This window comes from Bemisia tabaci, chromosome 4 (assembly GCF_918797505.1).
Source record: "Bemisia tabaci chromosome 4, PGI_BMITA_v3".
In the NCBI taxonomy this organism is placed as follows: domain Eukaryota; kingdom Metazoa; phylum Arthropoda; class Insecta; order Hemiptera; family Aleyrodidae; genus Bemisia; species Bemisia tabaci.
In genome coordinates this window covers 36,932,601-36,959,744 of record NC_092796.1, presented here as the reverse complement: position 1 = coordinate 36,959,744, position 27,144 = coordinate 36,932,601, and the positions used below count along the sequence as shown (strand labels likewise).

Genomic DNA, 27,144 nt, shown 5'->3' with positions numbered 1-27,144 from the left:
GGATCGATAAACAGGGTGTTCGCAGCGAACACCTTGATAATCGATTCTTTACTACAGCTTCAAATGGAGAAATATCGATAGTCAATCATTCACGCCACGCCACTGTTTGACCTCGCGAGATTTCACCGTGGCTCTTATAAAGTAGCGAGGCGTAAACCGTGTTTGAAAGACATCGCAACAACGTGGCAAATATGATGTTTATTACCAATCGTGAGAGGGACAAATGGACGTAAGTATTTATGCTAAAAGGAAGCATGTGCATAGGGTTTGTGTACAACATAGTTCCTTTTAGCATATATACGTCCAAATAATGTTCAGACATCCCTCTTCATTGTCAACGCTCATAATAGGGAGCATAATGAACTGGTGAATTACAATTTAACCATATCTATCATATTTTGACATCAATTTTAAACTGCGATTCAGAAAAAAGCTGCAACAGCAAAAAAGACGCTTCGAAAATGACACCAGCCAGCGTTGGATCTTGATCTACGGATCCTACTTTTTCTGGTCCTTCTGAGAGAAAAAAAGAGATTGCAACAAAAAAGACAGGTCCAGGTTTCGTATTTTGGAAGGGTTCGTTTAACTTTTGTGTCAATGCAGATAGCATCGTTTTGAAGTGTGGATGGATGTGTGATATAATTAGGGTCATATCTCACGTCTCTGGCGGGTAGCAATGCATGTGCACGGAAGAATAGAGTTATAACGATTTACCCCTCGATCTGTTATCGGCTGCTAATCTGCTTTTTACCATTCGCCCTCTTCGTTCACCCCCTTCCTTCTATGCGCTTGCAATATGATTCGAGCTGTTATTATTTCGACAATTCCGTCTCATTATTACCAGCTTTCCGACTCTTTAAGTACTCATTTTTCGCTCGGGTTATTTCTAGAGATCTTTAGGGCCAACTATCCTGATTTTTCGTTTTCGGAGAGAAATACTCTGCCATACACTGGAAAAAAGTCGCTTGGATCTAGAGTCCTAACTATTAAAAACATTGGCAAGAAAAAATACTCTTGATTCAATCGGATTTTTTGCTTGAATCAAAAGGAAATCCGCCTACATCAAGAGGCTCGGCTCTTCGATTCAAAGAAAAATCGGATCGAATCAAGAGGATTGTTTCTTGTCAATGTTAATAAGAGTCTGGATTCTCGATCCAAGCTACTTTTTTTCCACTATACGGCGTTTTTCCTTAGCACGGCAGTATAAAGAAAGAGTGTTCCCAGTTAGTGACACGAGGCCAGAGTATCTAAGGTCATTAATTAAATCAATCATTTTTCATAAGACTCAAACTCCAGAAATGAAAACATGAGGAAAACATTAGAGTCCGTAATAGTCGACCCGTTTTGAATCATAGATTGTATGATAATGTGATAACTTAATTATTGAGCGCTTTAATATTTCAGAGCTCTGAAATTTAGAACGGGTCGATTAAAAGGTTTTTTTACTGTTTTTCTCGTATTATTTCTCTCTGGCGCTTAAGTCTTTTTTTTTTTTTTTTTTTTTTTTTTTTTTAGAAAGATCGATTCCAATCGGTGATTATCTTGACGTACGAAATATCTTGACCTGAATTGGTTCCGGCGCCTTGATGCAACTATTCGTATTCCACGGATGTGCGTGCTGCATGTTCATAGTTGAAGGCACTTTCGCTTGTACAGTAACGCGTTTATAATCTGCGACCCGCTTTTATTTTATTTTATACAGAACGGAGGAAGGGACACAGCTGCTTGAAGTTTCCACAGAATATTCTTCACACAGAGGGAAAAAATCAGGCAATAATCTAAGAAATGGCGTTGAGTATTTTTCTATTTAAAAATTAAATCACGACAGGACGTTTGCAACTTCTGAAATCAAAGTCCGCAATTTTGAAATTTCATCGCGGATATTGATCTATAGAGATAGGCATTCTTGAACGTAGACTTTTCTTCTCTTTTTCTTTTTCAATGTTGACCTATTTATAAACGTCATCTTTAAGCTATGGTATTTTGGACTTAAGTTGTCTTGCACCATGGGTCTAACTGTCAATATATTCACAAAAATTGCTCAATAGGCACGCTTTTCATGAATCGACGTACGTCATCCTTTCTCCCCATTGATGGTTGTCAAAGGGGCAGAAAATAAATATTTATTTTTCGTATAATGTTCAAATATTTAAAAAATGAGGATCTATGTCCTTCCTTCAGATTATGCGGCGCATCGATGTTTCCTAGACGTGCATATGTACAAAATACGCCATGTTGTGGAGTCTTTATGACATCTCACCCAATATATTCAAAATCGACTGCAGGCACAACCCTGGGGGTCCCCGAAGAACTGCCGTCAAAAAGAACCTCAGATCTGCATATGTTTTCTATTGGAGATATGTAGTTTTCACGTATCATGGAACAGAACCACTCGAGCGTCAACATGAACTCGAGGATCACACTTCTGAACGAGCTAGGCCCTAAATCAGTATTTATTGGCCAATCGGTTTCTCCAAATCGTATTAGGGGCGTAACGCGAAAATTGTTCGCCGAGGAGCCATGGTGGATCCCCAGCGGTGGGGAGGGGGACGTAAAAAAGTTCGGTTTTGAGGAGAGGGCCGTTTTCGAGAGGGCCAGGAGACAAATTATAGATGTTTACAATCGCGTCGAGATGAAACGAAATGATGTAACATCTCCGCTGATAATGAGCCGTGGAGAGGTTCGCTCGCACAGGAGCAGGAGCCACCCCGCTGTTGCCTCTTTGTGCGTCGTTGAGCCCAATTATTTTGGTGGTGAGATTTTTCAATCTCATTCTGGTAGACATTTAAGATCCTCAACGGGGAAATGAGCCTTAATCCGAGGGCGAAAAATTCTTAGTTAAGTAAACCAACCCAGGAAAATAAAAGCCACTCAGAAGGGAAAACCAAACCTAACGGAGAAAACAAAGTGTGAAGAACAAGAAAAACATAGGGAACCAAACCTAAAATATTGATAAATAATATAAATAAAAATAAAAAAATAAATAAAAATACTCTAACTTTTATTTTGTTATAAGAGTAAAAATTAATAAATTCAGTAGTTAAAAACCATAATAGAAAAGTGAGCCATATATCTTTATCGAGTTGAAAAAAAAAACAAGTGGGAAAGTTCTAATGCGCAGGTATTAGAGAATAGAGTACCTACGTAGGGAGAGTATGGACAACTCGAAATATGCAGCTCTTAGGGTCCAAAGGGGTAGGTAACCTTTGAAAACGAAAAACGTCACTGTCAATCTTTAGACTCCAATATCAAACGAAAATGAACAAGACAATTGATAAGTAAGCATTCTTCCGCAAAAATGAGTAAGTTTATCAGGGCCGGATTTAGGGGGTGGCCACATGGGCCGCGACCCATGGCGGTAAATTTAGGGGGCGGCAAATTTTGCAACTTTTTTTAGAGGTATAAAAAAAATTAACAACGAGAAAAGGCGACAAAATCTTTCATTTCCTGAAAGTATAGTAATTTCTAATTTTGTCGTTTTTCGGTGATACAAGAGGCAGCACCTTTAATTAGTCGAGTTAAGAGAGAAACCAAACACGCAATTTGGCCTAGAGCGGCGCGGCGCAGAGAGCAATTATGACGAGGACTTGAGATGAAAAGGAGGAGCCCTCGACGCGGCGGTTGGCATGTAACATATATTAGCGCCTATAAGACTGCATGAATACTTCACGCATAGCATCAAACAGAACGCGGTCAGCGGCGGTCGACGTGTAACGCATAGCGCCTACAAGACTGCATGAATACTTCACGCATAGCATCAAACACAACGCAGTCAGCGGCTGTCGACGTGTAACGCATAGCGCCTACAAGACTTTATGAATACTTCACGCATTGCATCAAACACAAGGCGTTTAGCAGCGGTCGGCGTGAAACGCATAGCGCCTAAAAGACTGTAGGAATACTTCACGCATTGCGCCAAACACAGTGCGATCAGTGCGGCGCGGCGCGGCGGTGGAAGTTAAAATTATTAAACCACATTTATGTTTGTCTTTCATAATTTTTTCGTTCATTTCTTATAGATGGAAGGCCTTGTCCACACAGAGATAGGTTTACGGAACTTAACTTTCGCGCCAAGTTCCGTGAACTTTTGTTAGTAGTGTTGGCAGGGCATTCGCAAAAAATGTGTCTAACACAAGTAAACGCGTCTTATGCACCCGACTCGTTCACTTGATGGTTTGATGTTTCAAAACGAATGAGAAGGGGGCGGCAAAATATAGGCGGCCCATGGGCGGCAAGTAGGTAAATCCGGCCCTGAAGTTTATGCAAAAACCAAGTCAAATACGTGCTTTACCAACGACAGTTCCCAACAATTGTGATTATAAATCACTCTGGATAATTTGAATTCCTAGATTTCCTACCTTTTTGGGGTCTGAGAGCTTCATCAACCTGCCGCTGGTTGTGTCGACTACCCTATTTTTTCCGTGTATGCAAGAGTCGCTTTCATGGCGCTCTCCGACGCTCTGCAACGCCAAACCGCCACAAAACTCGGTCCTTTCACAACCAGTCAGGGAGTTGACACTTCTTCATTTCATTCAAATTCCCCTGATGCCACCCTGAGCACACCCCTTCTTTTCAGCCTGTCTCTAGTTCCGTTTACTGTAAATACGTCCTATTACGGACACTCGCGTATCAAAACTCACACAATTTTCCACCGATACACAAATGAAAAACGGCGATTTGGTGGATGCCTTGCTAGAAATCCAGGAATCCCGAGGAGATTCGGCACCCTGGGGCGGCCCATCGGACGGCGGCTCAAGTAGACTTTTGACAAGGATGAAATTGGTGTAAAATATTTACCCACTCGAATGATAATAACAGATACCGCGGCGGCCGTCAAACAATGCCCGAATAAAAGTGCGCCCGGGTGCTGCGCACTGACGAATCATTCGGCACGCATGAAGATGCTGTTTTTATTGTAATTGAATCAAAGGACTACCCTCCGGATCCGCAACCACCACCCTCCCCTTCCCGCCCGTCCTGAGGACCCCCTCGTGGACGCTTCGAGTGCTCCAGGAGGACCATCCCCTCCCCCCTCCCCGCAGGTCATTTCACCGTCTCATCTTGCGTGTAATTTTGACAAATCGAGGAGAAGTTCCTCATCTGCTTATCCTACACCGAAGATATCGAAGGATTGGCGGAGGAGAGGGGATCCGAAACCTCCGAAGTGTCATCATGTAAATTGGACGTATTTATGCTAAAAGGAACTATGTATATAGGGCTTGCGTACACTGGAAAAAAAAAAAAAAAAAAAACACATTGGATCTAGAGTCCAGGCTCTTGAAAACATTGACAAGAAAAAGGACTCTTGATTCAATCAGATTTAAGCTTAAATCAAAAAGAAATCCGCTCAAATTAAGAGGCTTGGTTCTTGATTTAAGCTTAAATCTGATTGAATCAAGAGTCCATTTTCTTGTCAATGTTTTCAAAAGTCTGGACTCTAGATCCAATGTGTTTTTTTTTTTTTTTTTTTTTTTTTTTTTTTTTTTTTTTTTCCAGTGTAGAACATAGTTCCTTTTAGCATGAATACGTTCAATTATGCATCCTATCAGGGCTGCCATTTTATTTTACCAAAGATTCCGGGGTTCCCGGAATTAATTGCGATTTTTAAAAGTTCTAAGAAAATTTCAGATTCTTTCCGAAGTTCCGAGAAAAAATTCCGAAGTTTGCCCGGATTTAACTCCAAGGATTGTCGGATTTGATGAGCAAAATCAATTTCGATAAAATCGACGAAAACCCCGAAATTCGGAGAAAATTACGAAAATGGCTGGAAATTCCGGGATATTTCATGATTTTCGAGGATCCCGATTGAAGGCCCGAGAAATTGCATAAGTTCCAAAATTCGAAATTGCAGCGGGAAATGGCATCGCTGCATCCTATGGATATATGTGCTTTTATGGATGAAGTAAAAGCGATGATTCCTTTATTGCAAAATGTAGTCCACGTATCGAAGGTGAGATCGAACATCGGTGTTTCAAAATCTCCGCTTCCATTTCACTTCATCATAAAATAACGAGGCAACAGTGTTGCTTGAAAGTTTCACAAAATATTCTTCTCGCAAAGAAGAAAAAAATCATGGGAATTTTCAAGAGATGACGTTGCGTATTATTCTTCATCTAAAAAGTAAATTATGCCAGAGAGTCTGCGACGACGCAAACTGATGCATAGAGTACATATGTAGAGTCGTAATGTAAATGAGGAAGCTGGCACTATATGTTCTGATCGACGAATACTGAGCCCGGTGTGCGCCGAGCATTTTGGTGACTTTTTCGATACGTATTCGATCCAAAATGGCGATATAGAACACGTAGTGATTCCCATCCTCCTCGTTTATGTCGGATTGCCGGGTCTCCATGTATCACAAACATTCGATTATTACCTCGGCATCGAAAAAGTGACCTTCACCTAACTTACTTCTGATAATCTTTCGTCTGATTGTCTCACGAAGGCAGAACGTAAAAGAGGGAAGAGAACGGAGGGAGCTAAAAGGAGGAAAAAGGGATTGTTTCTATCGTTATTGAATCGACAAAAAACTTTATGATAAGTGGCAAGTAAGAGACTATGTAAAAAGGAATGAGGTAAACCCTTAATGAAATGCAAATGTTGATGTTTCCCGTGGAGACTATATGATGAGTAGTAAACGAAGTTATGAGTTCTGCACAGGATTTGAATAAGTATGGATTGAATTTCCGCTCGACACAAATCATCGAAAGAGAGAGGGGAAGCGAAAGAGAGAAAGGTATTCTACTTTGATTCTGTGGTATTCTCATCGATATAAATACAAACGTATCAGTGAAATGAAATGCGTAGCTCCGATTGCGACGTTTCGAGTGTTTTTTTTAAAATCAATTATTTGAATTTTTATTATACCTAATTATTTATTTAAAATAAATGTTAAAAATTTTATTAAAACGTACATTCTCCTTAAAATGTGCCTTGAATTTACTTCATTGATTCATTTTTCTCAGAAAATTTGAGGAAAATCGTTGGTACTGTGTTCCTTTTGATAACGCACACTAAAATTGCACATTTTCAAAAATTATATTGAAGATACGCATTATTGTTTCCTTTCGCCATTGATTTCCGAATTCCTCTCACTACGAGACCAAACATAGCGATGGCTAAAGGGTTAAACCGCGTATCTCTGTTTACGAAGCTGCAGATCTCGTCAACTTCCGGCCAAAGTATCACAAGCTCCATGCTATGTTAAAAATTTCTGCCACCTTTTTTTTTTTTTACAGAGAAATTTTTGGTTGAATCTGTTGGAAAATTTCACTGAATATTATCGGCAGCACAAAGAAAATTCAGAGACATTTTCGGATAGCTTCGTTGAACAATTTCTACGTAAAAAAGTAAAATGACGGCGAAAATTTAGAAACGTCGCTTGGCGCTTATGATATTTTGGCCGGAGGACGAACTATACTATTAAAATCTCAAACCTAGTCAAATTGACCCGACTCTCTCTCCATAGGAAGTTATGGGCTGGCGCATACGAGCATTAAATGTAGGGCCACAAATAAATCCTAGAAATTGAAGCGAATATCAATTATAGAGAGAAAAAAAAAATTGAGAGCCAACGCAGCTGAAGATAGGAGAAACGTACTCGGGCTTCGTTTAGGACGCTATCGCGCCTTCAATTTTGCAGACGCAACACGGACATCCATCAAGTACGAATAGTTGTATCTTCGCGCCGTCGTCAACGCGCGTCCTTTGCCTCGCTCTATTCCCGTTTCAGTGAAAAATTCAGTGAAATTTTCGAATAGCTTCGTTGAACAATTTCTATGTAAAAAAGTAAAATGACGGCGAAAATTTGTAAACGTCGCATGGAGCTTGCGATACTTCGGCCGGAAGGCGGAAGGTGACGAGAGCATGTTATTCTTTATGATAACATTTCATCGCATTCCGGCCAAAGAATCACAAGCGCCATGTGGCGTTTAAAAATTTCCATCGCAATTTTATTTTTTTACAGAGAAATTTTTGGTTGAATCTGTTTGAAAATTTTACTGAATTTTATCGACAACGCAGAGAAAATTTAGTGACAAACTCGGACAGCTTCATCGAAAAGTTTATCTGTAAAAAAATAAATTGGCGGCGGAAAATTTTAAATGTCGTATGGCGTTTGCAATACTTTGGCCGGAAGGCGACGAATATTGCAAACGTAGAACCGTGAAAACTTTTGTTTGGTTTGAAAATTTTACAAGTTATTTATCCAAAATCGACGGTGAAAGTCCGCAACTACGTGTCTAGGTTTGTGAAGTTGCACTGCACACTTCCTATTATACTTTATTTTTTAAATGAAAAAGTACTCAACGGGAATTCTTGAAAACTGCCGTGATTTTTCTTCTCTAAGTGAAAAAATTTTGCGAGAACTTCAAGAAATGATGTCGCTTTGTTTTCTTTTAAAAAAATAAATGGGGTGGAAATTTTTAGACACCGCAAACGAGATACGTGGTTGCGGACATACACTGTCAAAATGCTTTTAGAATGCTCATCTATTTTCCGGTACCGATACATAGCTCAATTCGCCAGCTATTTTGGACGATAATGTCTCTTTTCTTGTAGACGGTCGCATATTATTGCAAAAACTCAGCTTTATTCCCTCGCAGTTTCTGGTTATGCAGAAAAAATTGTCTTGTTACGCCACAAAAATAATTAACCACGGAGGTTAAAATTGTATTTACGACATTGTAATTTTTTTGTGGTGAAAGTTGTCAAGACTTTTTTTTTTTTTTTAAAAAAAAACCACTGCGTGGCAACTTTGTGTGACAAGAATGGACTTTTTATCTTTCATAATTAATTGTTTTTTCACTTCTCATGAGCAACCATGAATTCATAGGCAGCTTAGGGGAGCATTGCGAGTTCACGTCTCGCGCCATCGCGCCTTCAGTTTTTGCAGATGCAGCACAGACATCCGTTAAGCACGAATTGATGTATCTCTGCGCCGTCGTGAAAGTCGTCAGTAACCACGCTGTTTGGCGCAATGCTTGAAGTATTCATGCAGTCTTGTAGGCGCTATGCGTTTCATGCCGACCGCCGCGCCGCTCCGTTCCAGGTCAAATTGCGTGTTTGGATTCTCTCTTAACTCGACTAATTACAGATGTTGTCTCTTGTATCACCGAAAGACGACAATATTAGTAATTACTATGCTTTTACTCTCAGGAAATGAGAGATTTTGTCGCCTCTTCTCGTTTGTAATTTATTTTCTGAATCCGATTTTCCCCTCTTTTTTTGATACCTACGAAGAAAAACACAAAAAGACACCTAAAAAGAGTGCAAAATTTGCCGCCCCCTACATTTTGCCGCCATGGGCCGCGGCCCATGTATGGCCACCCCCTTAATCCGGCCCTAGTCCACAGACGCAACTTTTTGCGTGTTTTATACGTGATTAGCACAGTTTTCTTGGAAAAGTTTTTAGAAATCCGTCGCCCTCTCGCAACTTTGCCACATTCGCAGTCATAACGAGTCGCACTCATTGCAATTTGCGTTTTTCGCCGATCAAAGTTATAGGTACAGGTAAAGCTAAATGCGTGACGTAAAAAATCTGAAAATCTGTGCACGTACAAACCTCCTTGTGTAATTTTACGTGATTGGGACAGTTTTTCCTCAGAAAGTACTTCTACCCCTTGTTTAACAGCAACTTTGCCAAATACTTACAAAGTTGTTCCAGTCCAATAGATGGAAGATTACCTACACGGTGAAATAATAACAAACAACGTGAGTAAAGTGCCGATTTCAATACATGAAACAAGGGTCAATTCTTGAAAATATACGTAAGGTACAGTATCCTGTTGATTTCTTCGCGAACCAATGATCCGAGAAAAAAATTAATGGTGCTTTTTAATTTAGTTTACTCTAAGTTGCTTTAATTTTGACCGAATTATTGTACATAATCTGATCAAAAAGTAGAAATCACTGCAGAGACTTTAACGCAGATGAAGAAAAGTAGGCGTACCGACATAAACGAGTTGCTTGACGCGGAGAGGCATTATCAGAAGCGGATCCAGCAATTAGGCAACACCGAATTCTCCATTTAAACCGATGTTAAATAATCGATTCTTGTCGTAGCACTTGGCCCCTCCAAGAATCGATACATTTCTATAAGTTTAAAGGGAGAAAAGACAACGTTGCCAATTTTCTGGATCCATTATTAGGTTTTTAAAAATTTGATCATTCTGAACCACACGAGGAATCGCCAAGCGGCAAAATGCAGGAAACAGAGACTTTAACGCAGCGCAAGAAAAGTAGGCGTACTGACAAACACGATTTGCTTGACTCGGAGACATTGGTCAGGGCCGGATTAAGGGGGTGGCCACATGGGCCGCGGCCCATGGCGGCAAATCTAAGGGGCAGCAAAAATTTGCAATTTTTTAAAGTGTAGGTATAAAAAAAAATCGGATTTACAAAAACAAAATTACAAACGAGAAAAGGCGACAAAATATCTCATTTCCTGAGAGTATAGTATAATTTCTAATTTTGTCGTCTCTTAGTGATACAAGAGACAGCACCCTCAATAAGTCGAGTTACACGAGAGAAACCGAACACACAATTTGGCCTAGAATTGCGCGACTTAGAGAGAAATGATAACGAGGACTTGAGATGAAAAGGAGAAGCCCTCGGTGCGGCGATCGGCATGTAACACATATTAGCGCCTACAAGACTGCACGAATACTTCACGCATTGCATCAAACACAGTGCTGTCGTTGCGGTCAGCGTGAAACGGATAGCGCCTACAAGAATGCATGAATACTTCACGCATTGCGCCAAACACAGTGCGGTCAGCGTGAAACGCATAGCGCCTACAAGACTGCGTGAATACTTCACGCATTGCGCCCAACACGGCGCGGCGGCGGAAGTTAAAATCATTGAACCACATTTATGTTTGTTCTTTCATAATTTTTTCGTTCATTTCTTATGAATGGAAGGCCACACAGAGATAGGTTTACGGAACTTAACTTTCGCGCTAAGTTTCGTGAACTTTTGCTAGTACTGTTGACAGGGCTTTCCCAAAAAAAAATATGTTCAACACGAGTAAATGCGTCTTATGCACCCCTCCCCCGCTGGCACGTTATTTGATGTTTTTTATCGAGTTTCAAAACGAATGAGAAAGGGGCGGTAAAATATAGGCGGCCCATGGGCGGCAAGTAGGTGAATCCGGCCCTGACATTAGTATTCAAAAACTAGGAGGCACGCTCTCTGGCCGCTACGCGGATCAACCCGCTTCGCAGATGAACCCGCTTCGCGCACCTCACGTGGGTTAATCCATAGGTGGACTCAGAGTGCGCTCATCTGAGGACTATATTCTACCGCGATTGCCAAAAGTAATTTTTAAGCTATGAAAAGAGATGGAATATAAAAAATTAATAATATATCGACAGAATAATTGGAGAAATCAATAATAATGATTGCCGTCCTAAGGAAGAACGCCGTATACACAATCGGAGTTGCCAAACTTCCTTCAGTAAAATTTTTATTTCTGAGGAAAGTCATGAATATTTTTCCTTGACATTTCCAGGAACTTTAGGTGAAATTGTGAACAATAGATGAAAAATTGGAAGAAAAATATTCATAAGTTCATCAGGAAATTCGTGTTTTATCAATCAAAATTTGGCAACGCCTGATGGTTCATACGGCGTTTTTCCTTGGCACTGCAGAATAAGAAAGAAAACATTTTCATTAAGAGTAATTCGCGAAGGAATATAGGTTCAGGATTATCGAGGGATAGGTTTTCACTGTTGAGCTGCAGCTCTGAGAATTCCCCTGGCCTTCCAGGTGGTTGTCATATTTCCTAACTATCCCAGGTTTTCCTGACCCTTACAACCCGGTCCCGGATATCTGTTGGTAGACTATGGGCTCCTGCTAAATAATGATCAAAATGCTGCCAAAATTCGTCGCTCCTCTGGCATAAGGCTCTGCCTATTTTTTTACGTGAGTCCCGTGCTCCGCATACTTCTATAACTTCTGGGGCTCAAGTGGAAATAGAGATACGCCCCTACGTCAGAGGAGCGACAAATTGTTGCAAGACATTGTTTTATTCGTTTTGATACTCTAGTTTCCGGTGCGAGAAAAGAAAAAAAAATCGAGAGTGAAAGGAAAAAATGTTGAATATTTTGTATTGTTTGGTTTTTATAGTGCAGGTGGCATACCTCGCCCTTGAAATGAAGGTTTCATATTTTTCCAAAGTTTCACAGCTTCTTGAAATATGTATGTACCTCGTGGAAATTTCCCATCTTTATTAGATTTCTTTTGTTACATGCCACCCTGGGCTTGACCCCCATTTCTCTCGTAAGACTTGGTGACACACGCTCAGACCCCCTTCACAAGTGACTAATGTAATACTTGGATTGCCACAGGGCCAATTAGGTTCATACAAGATGGAATGAACAACTATCTAATCATAGGAACAGCACATTTATTAGAAACCACAGTAGAAAACAAGGGGACACATTTTGAGAGATTTACAGCTAATGGCAGCAACATACATTAAATTTTTGACACTCAGTAACTTGCTAATAATGATAATTATTCCATAAATTCAGTTTTTTTGTACATTGAGATCATTGAGCAATGTCAGAAGTACCTAGTTTAGCGAAGCAGAAGAGAAGGAGGTAAGGTAAACTACAAGATATACAATGATTGAACGCACCTTCAAAAAAAGTTTGTAAAAGAAAAGTGGCAGCATGTCAATCAGATTGACAGTGTGGATCAATCAGTTGTGAAGTTTAAGAGACAATTTTTGAGTTGGCAAGTTGAAATAATAATCATTTTTAGGTAAATCACACAAAAAACATAAACTTGAGTATTTCTTGCCTTGAGTTTTCAGCAAAAACCAAACATCTTATGATTGGAAGAATATTTAATATATTTACTTTGGAAAATCTTTCACAAAAACCTTGAAATCCAAGCTATAAATATTCGAGAGTAGAATAAATTTATTTATTTTACACTTCCAGATACAATGTTTTAAGTTGCCATGGATTTTTTTCTAACTGTCAGATTTCAAAGCAGATTTTTCAAAAGCAGATTAAAACCTATTTTCTGCTGAAAAAATTTATTGAAACCAGTATCCTCATAGGATATATTTCATTTCTTTAATTATGAACTGCTCACTGCAAATTCACCCGAAGACGGACTTTTTAAACTTGGCAAGAAGCGAATGAGAAAAAGTAAAAAGGTCACTGAGTTGAAAAACCAGAGTTAAAATTTCAACCTACTTTTGATGAAATAATTATTTCTCAATAAGCATCTAATTCAAGTAAGATACCTCACTTCGTAAGAAATGCCTATCACTCCTTCCCCACTGCTAGGCAATTTTAAACCCCTAATTATACACATAAGAAATAATGATCACGTCTACTTTGGATTAGTAACTTAGACAGAATGAGCTGAGTCTTTAGAACCAAGGAACAAGAAAAGTAAAACAAATTCCTACCATTCCATTACTTAAAAACGAATGAGCAAAATTTAGTACTTTAGAGAGAATTTAGAATAAATGAAAAACCTAAATATAATGTAGTTTTTTATAGTCTCATTTTTAATGATCTTAAAAAAATCATGATATGTAACTTAAGAGCCTATCCTAAAACTTTGATTGGACTGACGGACAGGTCAGCTTTAAACTATAGTGGCTTGTAGAGCTTGATCCAGTCAAAAATATTTTGGTATCGTCAAGTAAATAGAGGAAAATTTACATTGAAATTGAAACTGGATCTCTACAAGTTCTATTTGCGTCCAATCACACCAACAAAGACTATATAAGAAGAGCATCACCTCTCATCCATCAATCACTTTGGCTCTTGACTATATGCAGTCAGTTGCCCTAGTCACAAAATCGCATTTTGATGGTTTAAGCACATTGATTGGCAGAGAGTAATAAGATCTATCTAAACGCCTAGTTTTTGCGTCCATCATTAATGAAGATATCACCCTTTGAAAAACACTTGTATGAGGCCATCGACAGCGGCAGCACATACTATGGTTTCTTCAACATCGGCTACATTGATTGAGGATGCACACATTTACATTGAATGCTTGACTAAAAACACAGATGAAACCACAGTGGAAGAAATTGCGGTGGATGATATCATATCATATAGTGTTTGGACAGGTCTCATTTATAACTACTGAACTAAAGTCCGAAAACATCAAAACACGATTCTATGACGATTTTATGATGGTAGGCAAATTATGCAAGAAAAAATCACTACGATGGGGAAACCACTAGTTTCGAGTCCCTACAAAAATTTAAAAATGTGAAACAAGATGAATTAACACTAGATTTTTAGAGCGGAGAATTCAAGGATGTTATTCAACATCAAGTTTTATGCTAAGCAGTCAAATCTTCCAATTCAAAATTCCAGGCAAATGATTCTTTTGACATGTGCACATGGGTTTTATCAACCTCTTATTGGCATGAAACTCAACATTTTTCAAGAATGGCTAAACCTACAAATGGGATACATTAAATCCCCATTTGACCATTGTCAAAACCCTCGAGATGATCACCTTTCACCGTAAGACATTTGGTGAAGAACTTGAAATAATAAGTAAAAGTAATGATTTTACAGAGAACATGGTGCGAATGACGTACTTAGAAACTTTCTTGATAAACGATATAAAATTAAACCGATAAAACAAGTCAAAAGTCTAGATTTAGACCATGCCTGAATAGCTCTTTTGGGGTAAATGTATGTTTCAAAAGTTATAAAGTTAAAATGCAAATTGTACATAAATATATTAGACATATAACAAACTTTTTTTCTTGTTCATTTGTTTTTTCTATGAAAAAATCCCTTAAATTTATAAATTTTCTAGAGCTTTCCTAAATAAGCTCCATACTCATCAGAGAAGGATTACCAACATTGGATTATTTCAATAATCAGTGTTTAAATTGAAACTACGATCATCATGCAAAACTTAAGTAATTAATAGCTACCCAAATACCTGCAAAAACTCAACTACCGAAAGAGCTTGAGATAAATTTAACATTTTTAGTAGAAAAGTAATAAAATCGACAAGACTAACATCCACTAATTATATTGTTAATCATTAATTATTTAAACTGTCTTAGTTTTTGATCAATTTTAAAAGTCAGTGGACAAAATTACTAAATTTTCTAAATTATCAACGATAACAGATTCTGACTTGAATTTAATTGTAAATTCAAACCGGAAACAAATTTTCTACATCTTTAAAATGATACCAGATCGTCTGGATGCAGCTTCATAGTGCAAGTTAGAACATGAAGAATTGGAACTAAGAGAGAAGAATAATCAGAAAAAGAAGAAAAACAGAATTTGTCAATTTTTCTGGGAAAAAGGGATGGCGAGGAAAACATGTTTCATTCGAAATAAAAGTTTGCTCCTTTTAGTGTTATCCCTGAACCTAAGATAAAAATTTCTAAGAAAAAAGAAAAATCACTTCTAAAGTAAGTACGCATTGAAAAAAAGCATCCCTCTTCCAGGAAAATGAAAAAAGAAACTTAACCTGAAATGCTAATAAGTATAAACAAAATATTGCCTACTCTAATGTTTTGACAACTAACAAGGAAACTAAGATAGTTAAAGATTGATTTAAATTTTAAAGAAATAAATTTGAAAATTTGATTTAACAAAATAACAAGTTTTAAACTCACAAGATTTCTTAATTTTAAGAAGTATGTACCTAAAAAAAAAAAAAAAAAAATGCTCAGCGCATCATAATAATGAGCTACTTCTTTTAAACATAAGAAATAAAGACTATTCGGCAGTAAGCTCTTAGGATTCACTTAAACATGGTAATAAAAGAAAACAATTTAGTTATCCACAATAAAGAAGAAAATTGAGAGAAAAAATGTGCGCTTACAGTTCCATGCTGAAAAAGGGATGATTCAAAGCATCAGCTGCAGTAATTCTTTCCTTAGGGTTGATTTCTAATAGTTTCTTCAAGAGATCATAGGCTTCATCTGGGAATTTGATTCCAAGCAGTTCTCCTCTTGCGCACGAGCAACCAAATTCTGGATGTCGGTGGTTGTTGCAACCAAGACAAACAGGGAACTGCTTCCACGAATCATCTGCCAGCCTTGAGTGCTCGAACTTCCTCTCTCGTAATTTCTCACACATTGATTTCAGGTTGTACGGCTTGCGATTCTCATTGCAGAGAACAGTTATTCCTAAAATTATACAAAGACACGACAAATAAGAAATTAGGAAAGCTATACACGGTAGGGGGACAAGAAATACAGACTTATTACAACGATCCAACACTTTTTTCTCAAAAGTTCTCAATTCCTAAAAAGGGTCATTGCATAATAAGACGTCTTTGAATGGTAAGTTGCAGGTTGAGTATTGAAAATGATAGACAAAGAAGAAAAATTGAAAATGAAGTTATCCTTCTGGTGAAAGCAGGTTATTGTAATGGACAAAGGAGGTAGGTGGCAGATTGACTAACGACAACCTATGAGAGACTATAGTTAGTCCATAATTTTCTCCTTTAGTCTATAACAACCACTCATTTCAACCAATAGAATCACTTTATTTTTCCTTTGTCTTTTTTGTCTATCAAATTCTACAATCAGCCTACTGAACTTGACCTATGTATGACTGAAAAACACACTCAAAAAATGTGCTTAATTTATTCCGATTTTCAAATGTGTCAAAGTGTCTTAAAAAGTCTATGCACAGAGAGTGCCTGTGTTGGAAAAAAGATTCTAAGTTGACCGCCACAGATGTAGCAGAACGACTTAATGCTAGGTACCTTCAGAAAAAGAGCAAAACAAGAATAGAAACAGAAATTTTTATACTAAAAATTTAAAATGCGTAGGTTTTTCTCAAAAGTTTTCAAGAATATATCAACGGCTACAACATATCAATAGCTGAGGTCGAAAATGCACCAATGTTTTATTTTCTTGGCGGAAAAGAGACAAACAATTTTGATCGAAGGTTTCTGTGATCATCTCAAAAAATCATAGTGTGTTCCTTGATTTTCCTTGAAGAAAACAAAAAAAGATCAGATATTCTTTTAAATTGCACTTGTTATATGCATTCTTCACAATTAGCTATCAAAAGGAAGTTAACGATTAAAAATGATCAAAACCCAAAACATATTGTTGCTAAAATCCCTGGAAGTAAGATTAAATTGAGCTTACCTAATTTGGCAGCTGCAGTTTTGACGTTATCAGTTCCAAAAACAGTTATAATTTCAGCAAGAGCAGTTATGTCATCCAGAGCGCGGAAAAACGGTGAGCAGCCACTGAGTATACTAATTAAAATTACACCAGCAGACCAAATATCTACAGCTGTAACATTACAGAAGGGCAAATCATCAAATTAGTCTCTATCTACAGAGGGGGCTGGGTTGGAAAAATGGATAATTTCCTTCAGAAATACACTATAAGAGGCCTTTGATATCATGCAAAATTTTATAAGGGGATTCCGAAGAATTCAAACATATAAATCCCATCAGACTCGGAAAGTTTAACAGCCTGAAATTGAGAATGATTATGAAGTTTTCTTACCTGTCGTTTGATGTGGGTATTTGAGCAATACCTCAGGTGGTCTAAACCCAGGCGTGCCAGCGCGGGCTGCATTGGGCGCTCTCCGAGTCATACACCCATTGCAGATCTGAGACTTGCCAGCACAAGTGCATGGGCGGATTCTTCTGCTAGTAGGAGCTCGCCGTTCTGGCTGAGGAAAAACACCTCCCGTTGTTTGATTTCTTGTCCGACTTGTTCCCGGTTTATCTAGAACCTGAAAGACACCACAAATAACTTCCGTAAATAAAAGTAAAGAAAAATAGGTAACTGAACAATTCCAAAGAAGAGATTACTCTAACCTGTCTCAGTGTTTTGAAGAATTTATACACTTAAAAAAAAGCTATTCGAAGTTACTAACTGTTGTGCTTCAAACTATGCTCGAGTCAGTGTAGCTTAGGAGGGATTTGCTTGGAAATGATTGCTTCCGACAGGATTGAGCATGAGAACAATAAGAGAAGCTTTCAAAACATTGTCTTTGCTGAGAAATCATGCTTGCTTTAGTGGGAGCATCCATACACATTTAACTGGTACTCCTTGCGCTGCAAATCTGGGAAGTTACATAAGCAGACGGTGTTGGCAGTACTAAGCCCATTGCATTACTAAACCTCACAACACGGCATTGCATTCCTTTACTTAACTACGACTCTGTCGCCATCTTGCTCACTTGCCATGACTTACCAGATATGTGAGACAAAATTTAAGCCCCTTCTAAAGCTTCCCTGATTTTTTGCATTTTGGAATTAATTTTTCCTTCAGTTCTATCATCAAAAAATAGTAACGAAACTAATGTAAGCTCAGTTCATCTGATACTTCCGAATGTTTCATTTGAAAAAATTCATTGGTCAATCAGGATACAACGTCGCACTGTTAATTGGAAAAAACGAACAGAAAGCTTTTAACTAAATCTTTCAAATATTGGAAAGTTCCTAGTAAAAAACTTGAATTCGAATTTTGCAACCTAATTTGGAAAAAATTTCAGGACTGGAAAATTCACTCCATGCCATAACTTGGTCTTTTCTCTTGTGGATAGTCACAATTAATAAAAAATAACAGGCAGAAAGCAAATGCAAATGAGCTTACCTGCGAATCTTGAACGACGAAATTACTAACATTATTGCACGTAGACTGAGGGTTCGGCACCAACTTTTGAAACCTCTGGGTTGAACAGCTCGGTTCTGACTTGTTCACGCTCTCCGGTGGCTGAACTTCACTTGAGATGGATGTCCGCGGGACCTGGACTTCTGTTCGTTCTGGCTGCTTGGCAGATAAACTCAACGAAGCACTAAACCGCGTGGATAATTGGATCTTTTCTTTATCAGTAGTTTTTGGGGGGCTCACAGCCGGATCTTTGACTTTCTTGCGTACCATAGGCCTCAGGACCGGCATGTTGGGGTACAGAGGTCTGAGCACAGGCCGCTTGGCAGCTTGCAGTTCACCCAGCTCTTCTTTTTTCTTCTGCGCGTTTTCGGCATTCTGGAAAATGAAAAAACCAGGGTTTGAGCTTTAAAAGGCATGAAAACCTACCTATGCTGAAACATTTACAACTTTCGACAAAAAATTGTGCTCTTTTCCTCAAGGAAAAAAAAGAAATTAACACTGATGGAATGAATAATAACTTATTATAAAATTCCATTAAAAAATTTAATACTCAGGATACAGTGTGACATAACATAGAATTTTCATAAATATCACTGTTTTTTATGAAACTTTGTGAACTTGCTGTTACTATTGAGAAAAATTTGGCATGCTACATTCAAACATTCAGACTTACCATCAGATAGGAGAGAAGGTAAGGTGGAAAGGAGCAAACAAAGTTTTCTCTTGAAGTTTCTAAAATAATATAATTGAAGAAAGAAATTGAACAAAATGGGTTCAGTTTCTATTTTTGCCTATTTCCACAAGGATTGAGAATACTTTTGATGATATGTTTCATGAAAAAAGTCTTAGAGCCACCAGGCAAACTCACCTCATTCAAATCACAACGTTTCCTCTTCTTATCAGTTTTCACATTGTTTTTTGGCGCAAGTTCATCTACAGGTTGCGCTAAGCCAAAATCGATCAGTAAAAACCTAAATAAAGGAAAGAAGAAACCATGAGGAAAAATTCAGAATCCACATTACAACTTCTACGACGATGAATCTAGAATCAATTTCTTCATTGCTGATTCAAAATTTCTTTTATGTTTATTGTCACATGACATTATGACAGATTTCAATAAAATATGCATCTTTCCATTAAAGGGTTCATAAAAAATCAGAAATTGAAACATGATGCAGTGCTCACATACTCGACTTAAAATGATTGGTTAAGTTTTTGCAGCTGCGCTACTATTTTGCAGCGTCTGGAATATTTTTTCTTGGTTTAGAGGATTTATTAAGGAACTAAGGAATGTATTATTCCGATGAGAAAGATAATCTTTGTGACATGAACCTTCGTTTACAAGAGAGAAAGAGAGAGAGAGAGAGAGAGAGGAAATAATGTAAAAGAACTTACTGTTTGGTATCTCTATTGTATAAAAAGTTACTGGGTTTGACATCTCGATGGATGATGCCAAAAGAGTGCACCCTCTTCAAAGCTATGAGCAGGTGCTTCATATATAACTGAACTTCCGCAGGGTCCATTTTGAACACGTAACTCTGTAATAGGAGAGCAAAACAAATTAAAACCTTGGAATGGATGAGAGAAATTTGAGGGAAATAAACCAGATATTTTACTGCAAATTCTTGGACTTCTGCCACCGAAAAATTCTTCAAAGGGAGTCCTAAATTTTAATTTTAAGTTTTGATGGTTTAAGCTGATAGATTAGCAGGAAGTGATAAAAACTGTCTGAACACTTACTTTCTACAATCAATATTGACAGAAAAATCAGCCTTTCAAAAAAAAAAAAAAAAAAACTGTGTATAATGTTATCTACGGTAGAGGTGTGTACCATGGTTTCTTTCACCTTTCGTTCATCAGTCAGTGATAAACAAATTTGCACTGATTGCTTCACTTGAAACCGGGATAGAACAACAATATTCACTACTGCGATGGATGATGTCTTCAGCCATGTTTGTTGAAAGGCGATACCTCTATTGATATTGGATGTAGAAATTAAGTATTTGGACGTGTTTTGATATGTTTTGCTAATTTAGAGTCTGTGATCAACAAAAAAGCAATTCTGCGGCCAGCGCAACTGACCTACTACTTATTGAGAATAAGAGTAAACATATCCTTGTCGAAATCACTTGATTCTGGGTAGAACTCAAAAAGGGATTTCCTGATGCGAGGAATTTTAAACCTCCGCATGTTTTTGCAACAGCTATAAATTAATAAAAAAGAGAGAAATTGATGGAAACTTACAGAGAACTTTTGATGAGGGAGATAAGGCATCACAAAAACTACACAGTCTTCAGACCGGAGGCATACATTTACACCAATCACATTATCTTGACCACTGTAAAAACCAAAGGGGAAAAAAGTAATGAATTAAACTTAACAATTATTTGAGAAATTTTGTAAAGAGCAGATCAGATCATGCAGAGGGAAAAGGGCTACTACAAGGGTAGCCATCATTTTAGGATCTTTAAATTCCTAGGCTTTTCAACACAACACAATTTTTTTTATCTTGAAATTTCCTTTCTTCTTCCTGACCTTTCACAAGTGGTTCCTGGACTTTTGAAAATGCCAAAATTGCCATACATACTTACATTCAAAAGCTAAAACAGGGGAAAAGAATATTTAAAATTCAAAACTCACTCCATCCCAGAACACACTGCTGCACCATGGATTTACAGCTACTCGCTCCGCATAAAATAATTTAATAAAGAGGTCTATTGACCAGATGTTTTCATGCTTGCTGCGTACCTGTTTGTAATTCGGATAACAAGACTTTCTACTGATTTCTCTGACATTCCTTCATTTATCTCAGCTTTAATGAAGTTCCCCACATTCCCTGTTTTCAGACACCCTGTGCGATTAAAAAGATGGAAGATGGGTGAAGAAACCATTAAAGGTTTCCAGGATTTCTTCATTAACTGATTCCCTGATTTTGTACTTTCTTAAAATCAAAACTTCCACTTAAGTTTTTCTTTTTTTTGCACTGACTTTTGCTTATGTATGGACATAATCTTCACTTCTAGATTAATTCAAATTAAAGAAAGAGGCACTTTGAAGTTGTGTACGCTCTTTTGAATGGCACCAGCTAAAATTACTGAGCCGACACGATATTCACAAAATTCTCTGACGTCTCCAGGTTGCCCTGCATTCCCTGACAAATTCAAACCCTGAGAACGAGGCAGTATAATTACCAGTAAAATAAATCTGATATGAATAGGTGCTATTTGAAACAAATCACCTAACCTATGGAGCGTGGATTTCTCGTTGGATACCGTTTGTGCATACATTTGAAAGGATGTTCGTAATTTTTTGATAAAAATACTCACCCTATTGTCTGCAGACATTGAAGCTCTCGGATAATCCTCGTTGGATGACAAGTTGGAACAAGATGCTTCACAGCAAACATTCTAGATGGATCTCTTTTCAGAGCAGCTAAATGGACAGTGCTGAATGTTCCTTCACCTACTTTGCCCAGAAGATCAAAATAATCATCCAGAACTTTGATTCTGCTCAGGAGAGCTTCCTTGATTTTATCACTCCCTGTAAAAAACAAAGTAAACAATTATTGAGGAAAAACAAAGTATAGAATAACAGAATCTGCTCATCTTACGCCACATGCTTCTCTGCCTGAGAGGAAATTAAACCAGCAAAACCACTTTCTCAACCCCAAACCCTATCGCTAGACTTCCTGGAACTAGCGTTTCAGTGGACACTGAAGTGAGTTATCAAAATTCTGTGCAGAAAATGACAATTTTGCACAAACCATAAGTACCTAACTTTTGAATCCAGCTCATCTCCAGTCAGTAATTAGGCACAGACCTAGGTGACTGAAATAGCAACCTTATATGAATTTTCTATAGGATTAAAATGTCTAATTTTTAAAGCTACCATTTACATAATTAAAATTTGCCCCATAATTTTTTGCGCACATCTAATTTTATTGCACATGCCCGAAAAACTCTTGCTCAGGGCTATCTTAACTGGGGCTTGGCTATCTTTTTTTCTGTTCTCCAATTAAGTAACCGTTCTCAAGTTACATATTGATACAGTGGTGACTCCAATCAAACAGAGTTGGCTTTTGCTAACCTCCAGTGACTGATAAAACCCTAATGAGAGGTCCAAAGTACATGGAATTTTGGATTTTGACTTGGCTTTGAATTATACCAGGTATGCCAAATTTTATCAGATTCTACAAGGATCAACTTTTCAAAGCTGTACCACTTAGCATAAAATAACCTATGGCAGTGAGGAACTAACAACAAAGTTAAATGAAGAGAGAAAGCTCACTCACGCACAGGATTTTCTTTTAAGGTGTTCTGACAGCAACAGAGATTTTTTTGTGGACGAGAGAATTATGAGCTATTGAAAAATGTCAAGGTTGCCACAGACTTTAGAAAGAATGAAATTCTTGAACTAAAATTCTGAAACTATCTGAACAAGGTTGCAAATTTTCGGCTATCCAAATTATAAATGCTCTACCGTGGAACATAAAACAAAAGCTCCGCGACGGTGATATACAGACATTTTTCAATTTACTTCGAGATCTACTTTTAAGGAAGGCATTCTATAATTTGAACGAATTTCTAAATTCAGCTGTTGTGTAACGTTCTATTAAACACCACCAAATGTAACAGTTGTAATTTATATTTTTAATTATTGTATAGTATTTTTTGACCTGTGCCATAGCCCTAATAATGGGGCTCACATGTACGAAAGTTATAATAAATAAAATAAATAAATAAATTCCCTGACATCTTTTGGTTAAATTTCCTGACAGTTGAAGATAAGCCAGATGGTTCAAAAGACATATTAAAAATAGTTTTCGGACAAAGTTCGTTGTTCCAGACATCAAACCCATTCTAGAAAGCAATTAAAGGTGGCATAACAATTTTTCCCTGTCATTATCATCATTTTCTTTGACATTTTCCGGTTTTTCCTGACTGTGGCAACCCTTAACGTATAAGACGTTGTTTTTCATACTGTATAAGATTGTTCATACTTTTTTCTTTAGATTTCCAGTTTCCAGTAAAACTCGTCACTGAAGGAGAGAAGTTGGACTTACTTTTGTAAGGAGCAATTAGTTTCACTTCTTTTTCTTGGGCATCCGTTTTCTTGTCCTGGACGTTTTTCTTTTGGGGGCTTACTTTTTCCTTCTCACATTCCATATCCTCCTTCGGCCCTTCCATTCCATCCTCACCCCCTGGATGAGACCTAGTTGCAGGAGCCATGCTCTACCCTGAAAATTGAGAAGAGAAATAAGCAGTTATTGATCAGAAGTAGAAAAAACAAGCAAAATGAATTATTTGCTACTGTAAAATGCCTGCGAAGCTTTCCAGTTAAGTGCCTAGCTTTCTATTTAATATTTTCAATTTATTTCTTCAATATTTGATGAATTCCAGGTCTTAAAGAGTGGTTCCGGAATTACCTTAAAGAAAAAATAACTGGAACAGTACATCAAACAAAATTCTACAATACAGCATACCTAGAGGAAAATTAAAATAATTATTTTATATGTTATACTATAGGTGATATGTTTCAGGTTTGCAGTATGGTTGAACCGAGAAGCAAAATACCACATTAATTGGGTCAATCGACAGCAGATTTTGACTTGCAAAGCAAAAAAAAAAGGACGGTATCCTCTGCGCATGAGCCTAAGGAATCATTCTCAACCAAAACAATTGCAAAATTCAAATAAATAAAAGCAGGATTCTTCTACCTCTTCTTAAAGAAAAGTTCCCTTCCATACAGTAATCAAACTCTTTATCAAATGCAACTTTTTTCCAAGAGAAATACTGCCTTCATTTCTCTAAAATTAGCAATTTTATTTGGTTAAGAATGATCCAGTAGGCTTGGGCATAGGGGCTAACGTTCTTTCCTTGCTTAAAAAGTCAAAATATGCAGAGGTGCTGAGGTGTGAGAGATAATCTGATGATGATGAGTGCTTCATACTCTGATCAAGTGATGGATAGGGGCATTTCTTAGCTCTTGTTTTGATTGAAAATGCCAGGAATTCTAGGCAAAATGTCTCCTTTCATTTTGTCACTTCCTAAGCCGTTTCCCCCCGGATTTTTTAAAATGCAATATTGAGTAAATCAGTTAAAAACTAATATAAATCCAAACAAAAACTGCAAGACTCACCTATGGGAAGCAGTTTATGGCTAGAAATTGTAAGACTACTTAAAGCTACGATGCACTGTTACTTCTGTTGACCTACAAACTGAGACTCGCTCTTCCGTATACTGCACCCTTCTAAAATCAATGTAGGGTACTGAGCAGTCTTGTTAGAAGTAAGTGAAGCATTTCAATAAATATGGGTCCAAGGTATCAAAGTGTAACGTGCAGAGTCATTAACCCCGATAATGTAGCTAGAAAGATGCCAAGTATGAGGAGACTTCCAGGAGCACTATCAGAACCAGATGTGATTGACGTAGTTCTATGTGAACTAAAGAAGCAGAATTTCCCTCCATGGCATAGAAAATAGTTATAGATAATGATAATGAACCATTAAAAGACAGAAAAACGAAAGAAATCTGAAACCCACCGGCAAATGATACGTAAACAAGGTGGATTTCCCGGGTCTGAGGGCAATGGTCGACTCGAGTCCCAGTCAGAAAATTACGTAGGAAGAGTTGAAAGTACAGTTTTTACCAACCTTTAGCAGGCGCAGTGGACTTATTGGAAGCACATTGAGGATAGTAGCGATATGCAGATAGATTACATGAATTCGGATTTCACAAAGAAAGTAATTTTAGCGCGATTTGAAAGTGCATTTTTGCGCAAAACAAAACAATAATAACAAAGCCAAGAGCTGCGCTAGTGCAGCGTATAGAAAGGGGACCAATGGCGTAGCGCGAAAGGTCGATGGCGCAATTGTGCGTCATAGTCTGGAACCTAAGTGCCGAATTTCAAAAGAAATAATGTATTTATATACAATTTGTTTTTGAGTTTCTTGTTAAGCGGCAACTTTTGTCCAATTCAGAATGCGGTATTTCAAATTTGGTCAATCATGTTTCTCCATGCATGAAATTTATATGCTTTTTCATGACCCATGTTAATTTTCAGTACGAAAAATATTTATTGTGTAGTGCCGGCATTGCTGGGATAAATTTCTCAGCCAATCAGCAATCGCTCTGTCAGCTGACGCGTGACGCGCCAGTAGTCACGAGATAGATCCAAGTATTGTGGCATAGAGAAAAAAAAGGAGGTGTTTGCATTTCGGGCATCTTGGAATTTTTTGATGACTTGATGACGTAGGTGGGTACAGCTGGGTACAGGGACGTCCCCTTCACACTGTACCCACCTACGTCATCAAGTCATCAAAAATTCCAAGATGCCCGAAAATGCAAACACCTCCTTTTTTTGTTCTCCCAGTGATCAACTGGAGAGAACTTTCCTTTCGGTCTGGCCTATTTAATCAATGTAAAATCTCGAAAATCTCGATCGCTAGTGAGATTCTCCTCTGTTCTCTTGTAAAAAATCGCTTGAAAAAGCGATTTTTTGTATGTGTGAGTGCGCTCCCATAAGATCTGATGTAACCGCTTATCGTATTAGTGCGTATTTTACAGGGGTTTTTCGAGACTACCGATAGTCGCTGTTCGATACGTCGATACGTCGATTCAATTCTAGACATACCAACCCTTTCCTCCAAAATACCCTGTTCCTTCTGAGTTTCCTTAACTTTGCCTTCTTTAACTCCGTTTCTAAATAAACTGTATTAATTATCTGAAGTTCTTTATATCTTAAAGCTTCAATTTCCAATATGAATTTCCTAACTTTTTCACCATTTTCCTTATAAAACAAAATCAATTTACGTATGTACTTTTTACCCTTGTGTTTAGCGCTTGTTTCATTTGTGCGTCAGCTTTGATACAATGGCGGATTGTTTACGTTCATTTTGCATTTTCCAATTTTTTCCTTGAAATCTCTTCGAAAAAGTCCCAAAATGACTTAGCACTCTTTAAATAAGTAATTCACCCCTTCAACTTAACATTGATGGTACTTTGGATGGTTCCACCTTTTGCAGTGAGAGAAACTGAATTGCCGAGTTTCTGAGCTGGCTATGGCTGGCTCCTTGGTTTGTCCGTGTCCTTCGGTTTGATTTTGATTTGTGCAACTTCCTTAATGGATAATCTTACTTATCAAAATACTCTTTGACTGTGCGTGGAGTGTAATTTTGTCTTGAGTCTTGACAGCATTAGCACCATGTGAATCAAAATTTCAATCAACTCCATTTTTGCTGCAGGGTAGGGATCCTTTAGCTATCCTACCGCTATCAGAGTGCTGTCGAGAAACTAATCACAACTGTCGGTATGTTCTGTTGAGCAGTTATGTAAATATAAAACGGTTGTATTTGTTAGTCAATTTCTTTTGTATGTGAACAATAACTGAATGTCCAGAATTCCAAACATCTGACTGTATCTCAAGTATATGTCGGAAATATTTATCAAGGTCAGTGTTTGTGAATCCTTGGCAGCAGTTAATGAATTTCCCCTAAGTAACAACTTCGCTCAACAAAGTTTGGTAAGTAAGTACAGCTCAGA

At 37.7% G+C, this 27,144-nt stretch overlaps 1 protein-coding gene across 2 annotated transcripts; it reads right to left on the bottom strand.

The window, feature by feature from the left end:
• Positions 1–12,389: 12,389 nt before the first annotated feature.
• LOC109031544 (cell division cycle 7-related protein kinase) lies at positions 12,390–25,448 on the bottom strand. Of its 2 annotated transcripts, none has more exons than XM_019043111.2 (10): positions 25,146–25,448; positions 23,667–23,840; positions 21,931–22,144; positions 20,849–20,942; positions 20,000–20,142; positions 19,473–19,575; positions 18,587–18,979; positions 17,489–17,720; positions 17,120–17,269; positions 12,390–16,144 (listed from the first exon to the last, which is right to left on the bottom strand). In XM_019043111.2, exons 2-10 carry the CDS (start codon positions 23,830–23,832, stop codon positions 15,834–15,836), a joined length of 1,806 nt encoding a protein of 601 aa, XP_018898656.2. In that variant the 5' UTR covers positions 23,833–23,840; positions 25,146–25,448; the 3' UTR covers positions 12,390–15,833. The 2 variants fall into 2 exon arrangements, with proteins under 2 accessions (XP_018898656.2, XP_018898655.2); XM_019043110.2 differs by having other exon boundaries at positions 25,257–25,448.
• Positions 25,449–27,144: the final 1,696 nt, after the last annotated feature.

Coding starts and splice junctions, on each gene's coding strand:
- LOC109031544 (XM_019043111.2), bottom strand. CDS start 23,832: ATGGCTCCTGCAACTAGGTCTCATCCAGGGGGTGAGGATGGAATGGAA. Junction 20,143..20,848: donor TCCCTCATCAAAAGTTCTCT/GTAAGTTTCCAT, acceptor CTCCTATTACAG/AGTTACGTGTTCAAAATGGA. Junction 18,980..19,472: donor AACGTTGTGATTTGAATGAG/GTGAGTTTGCCT, acceptor TTCATTTTCCAG/AATGCCGAAAACGCGCAGAA.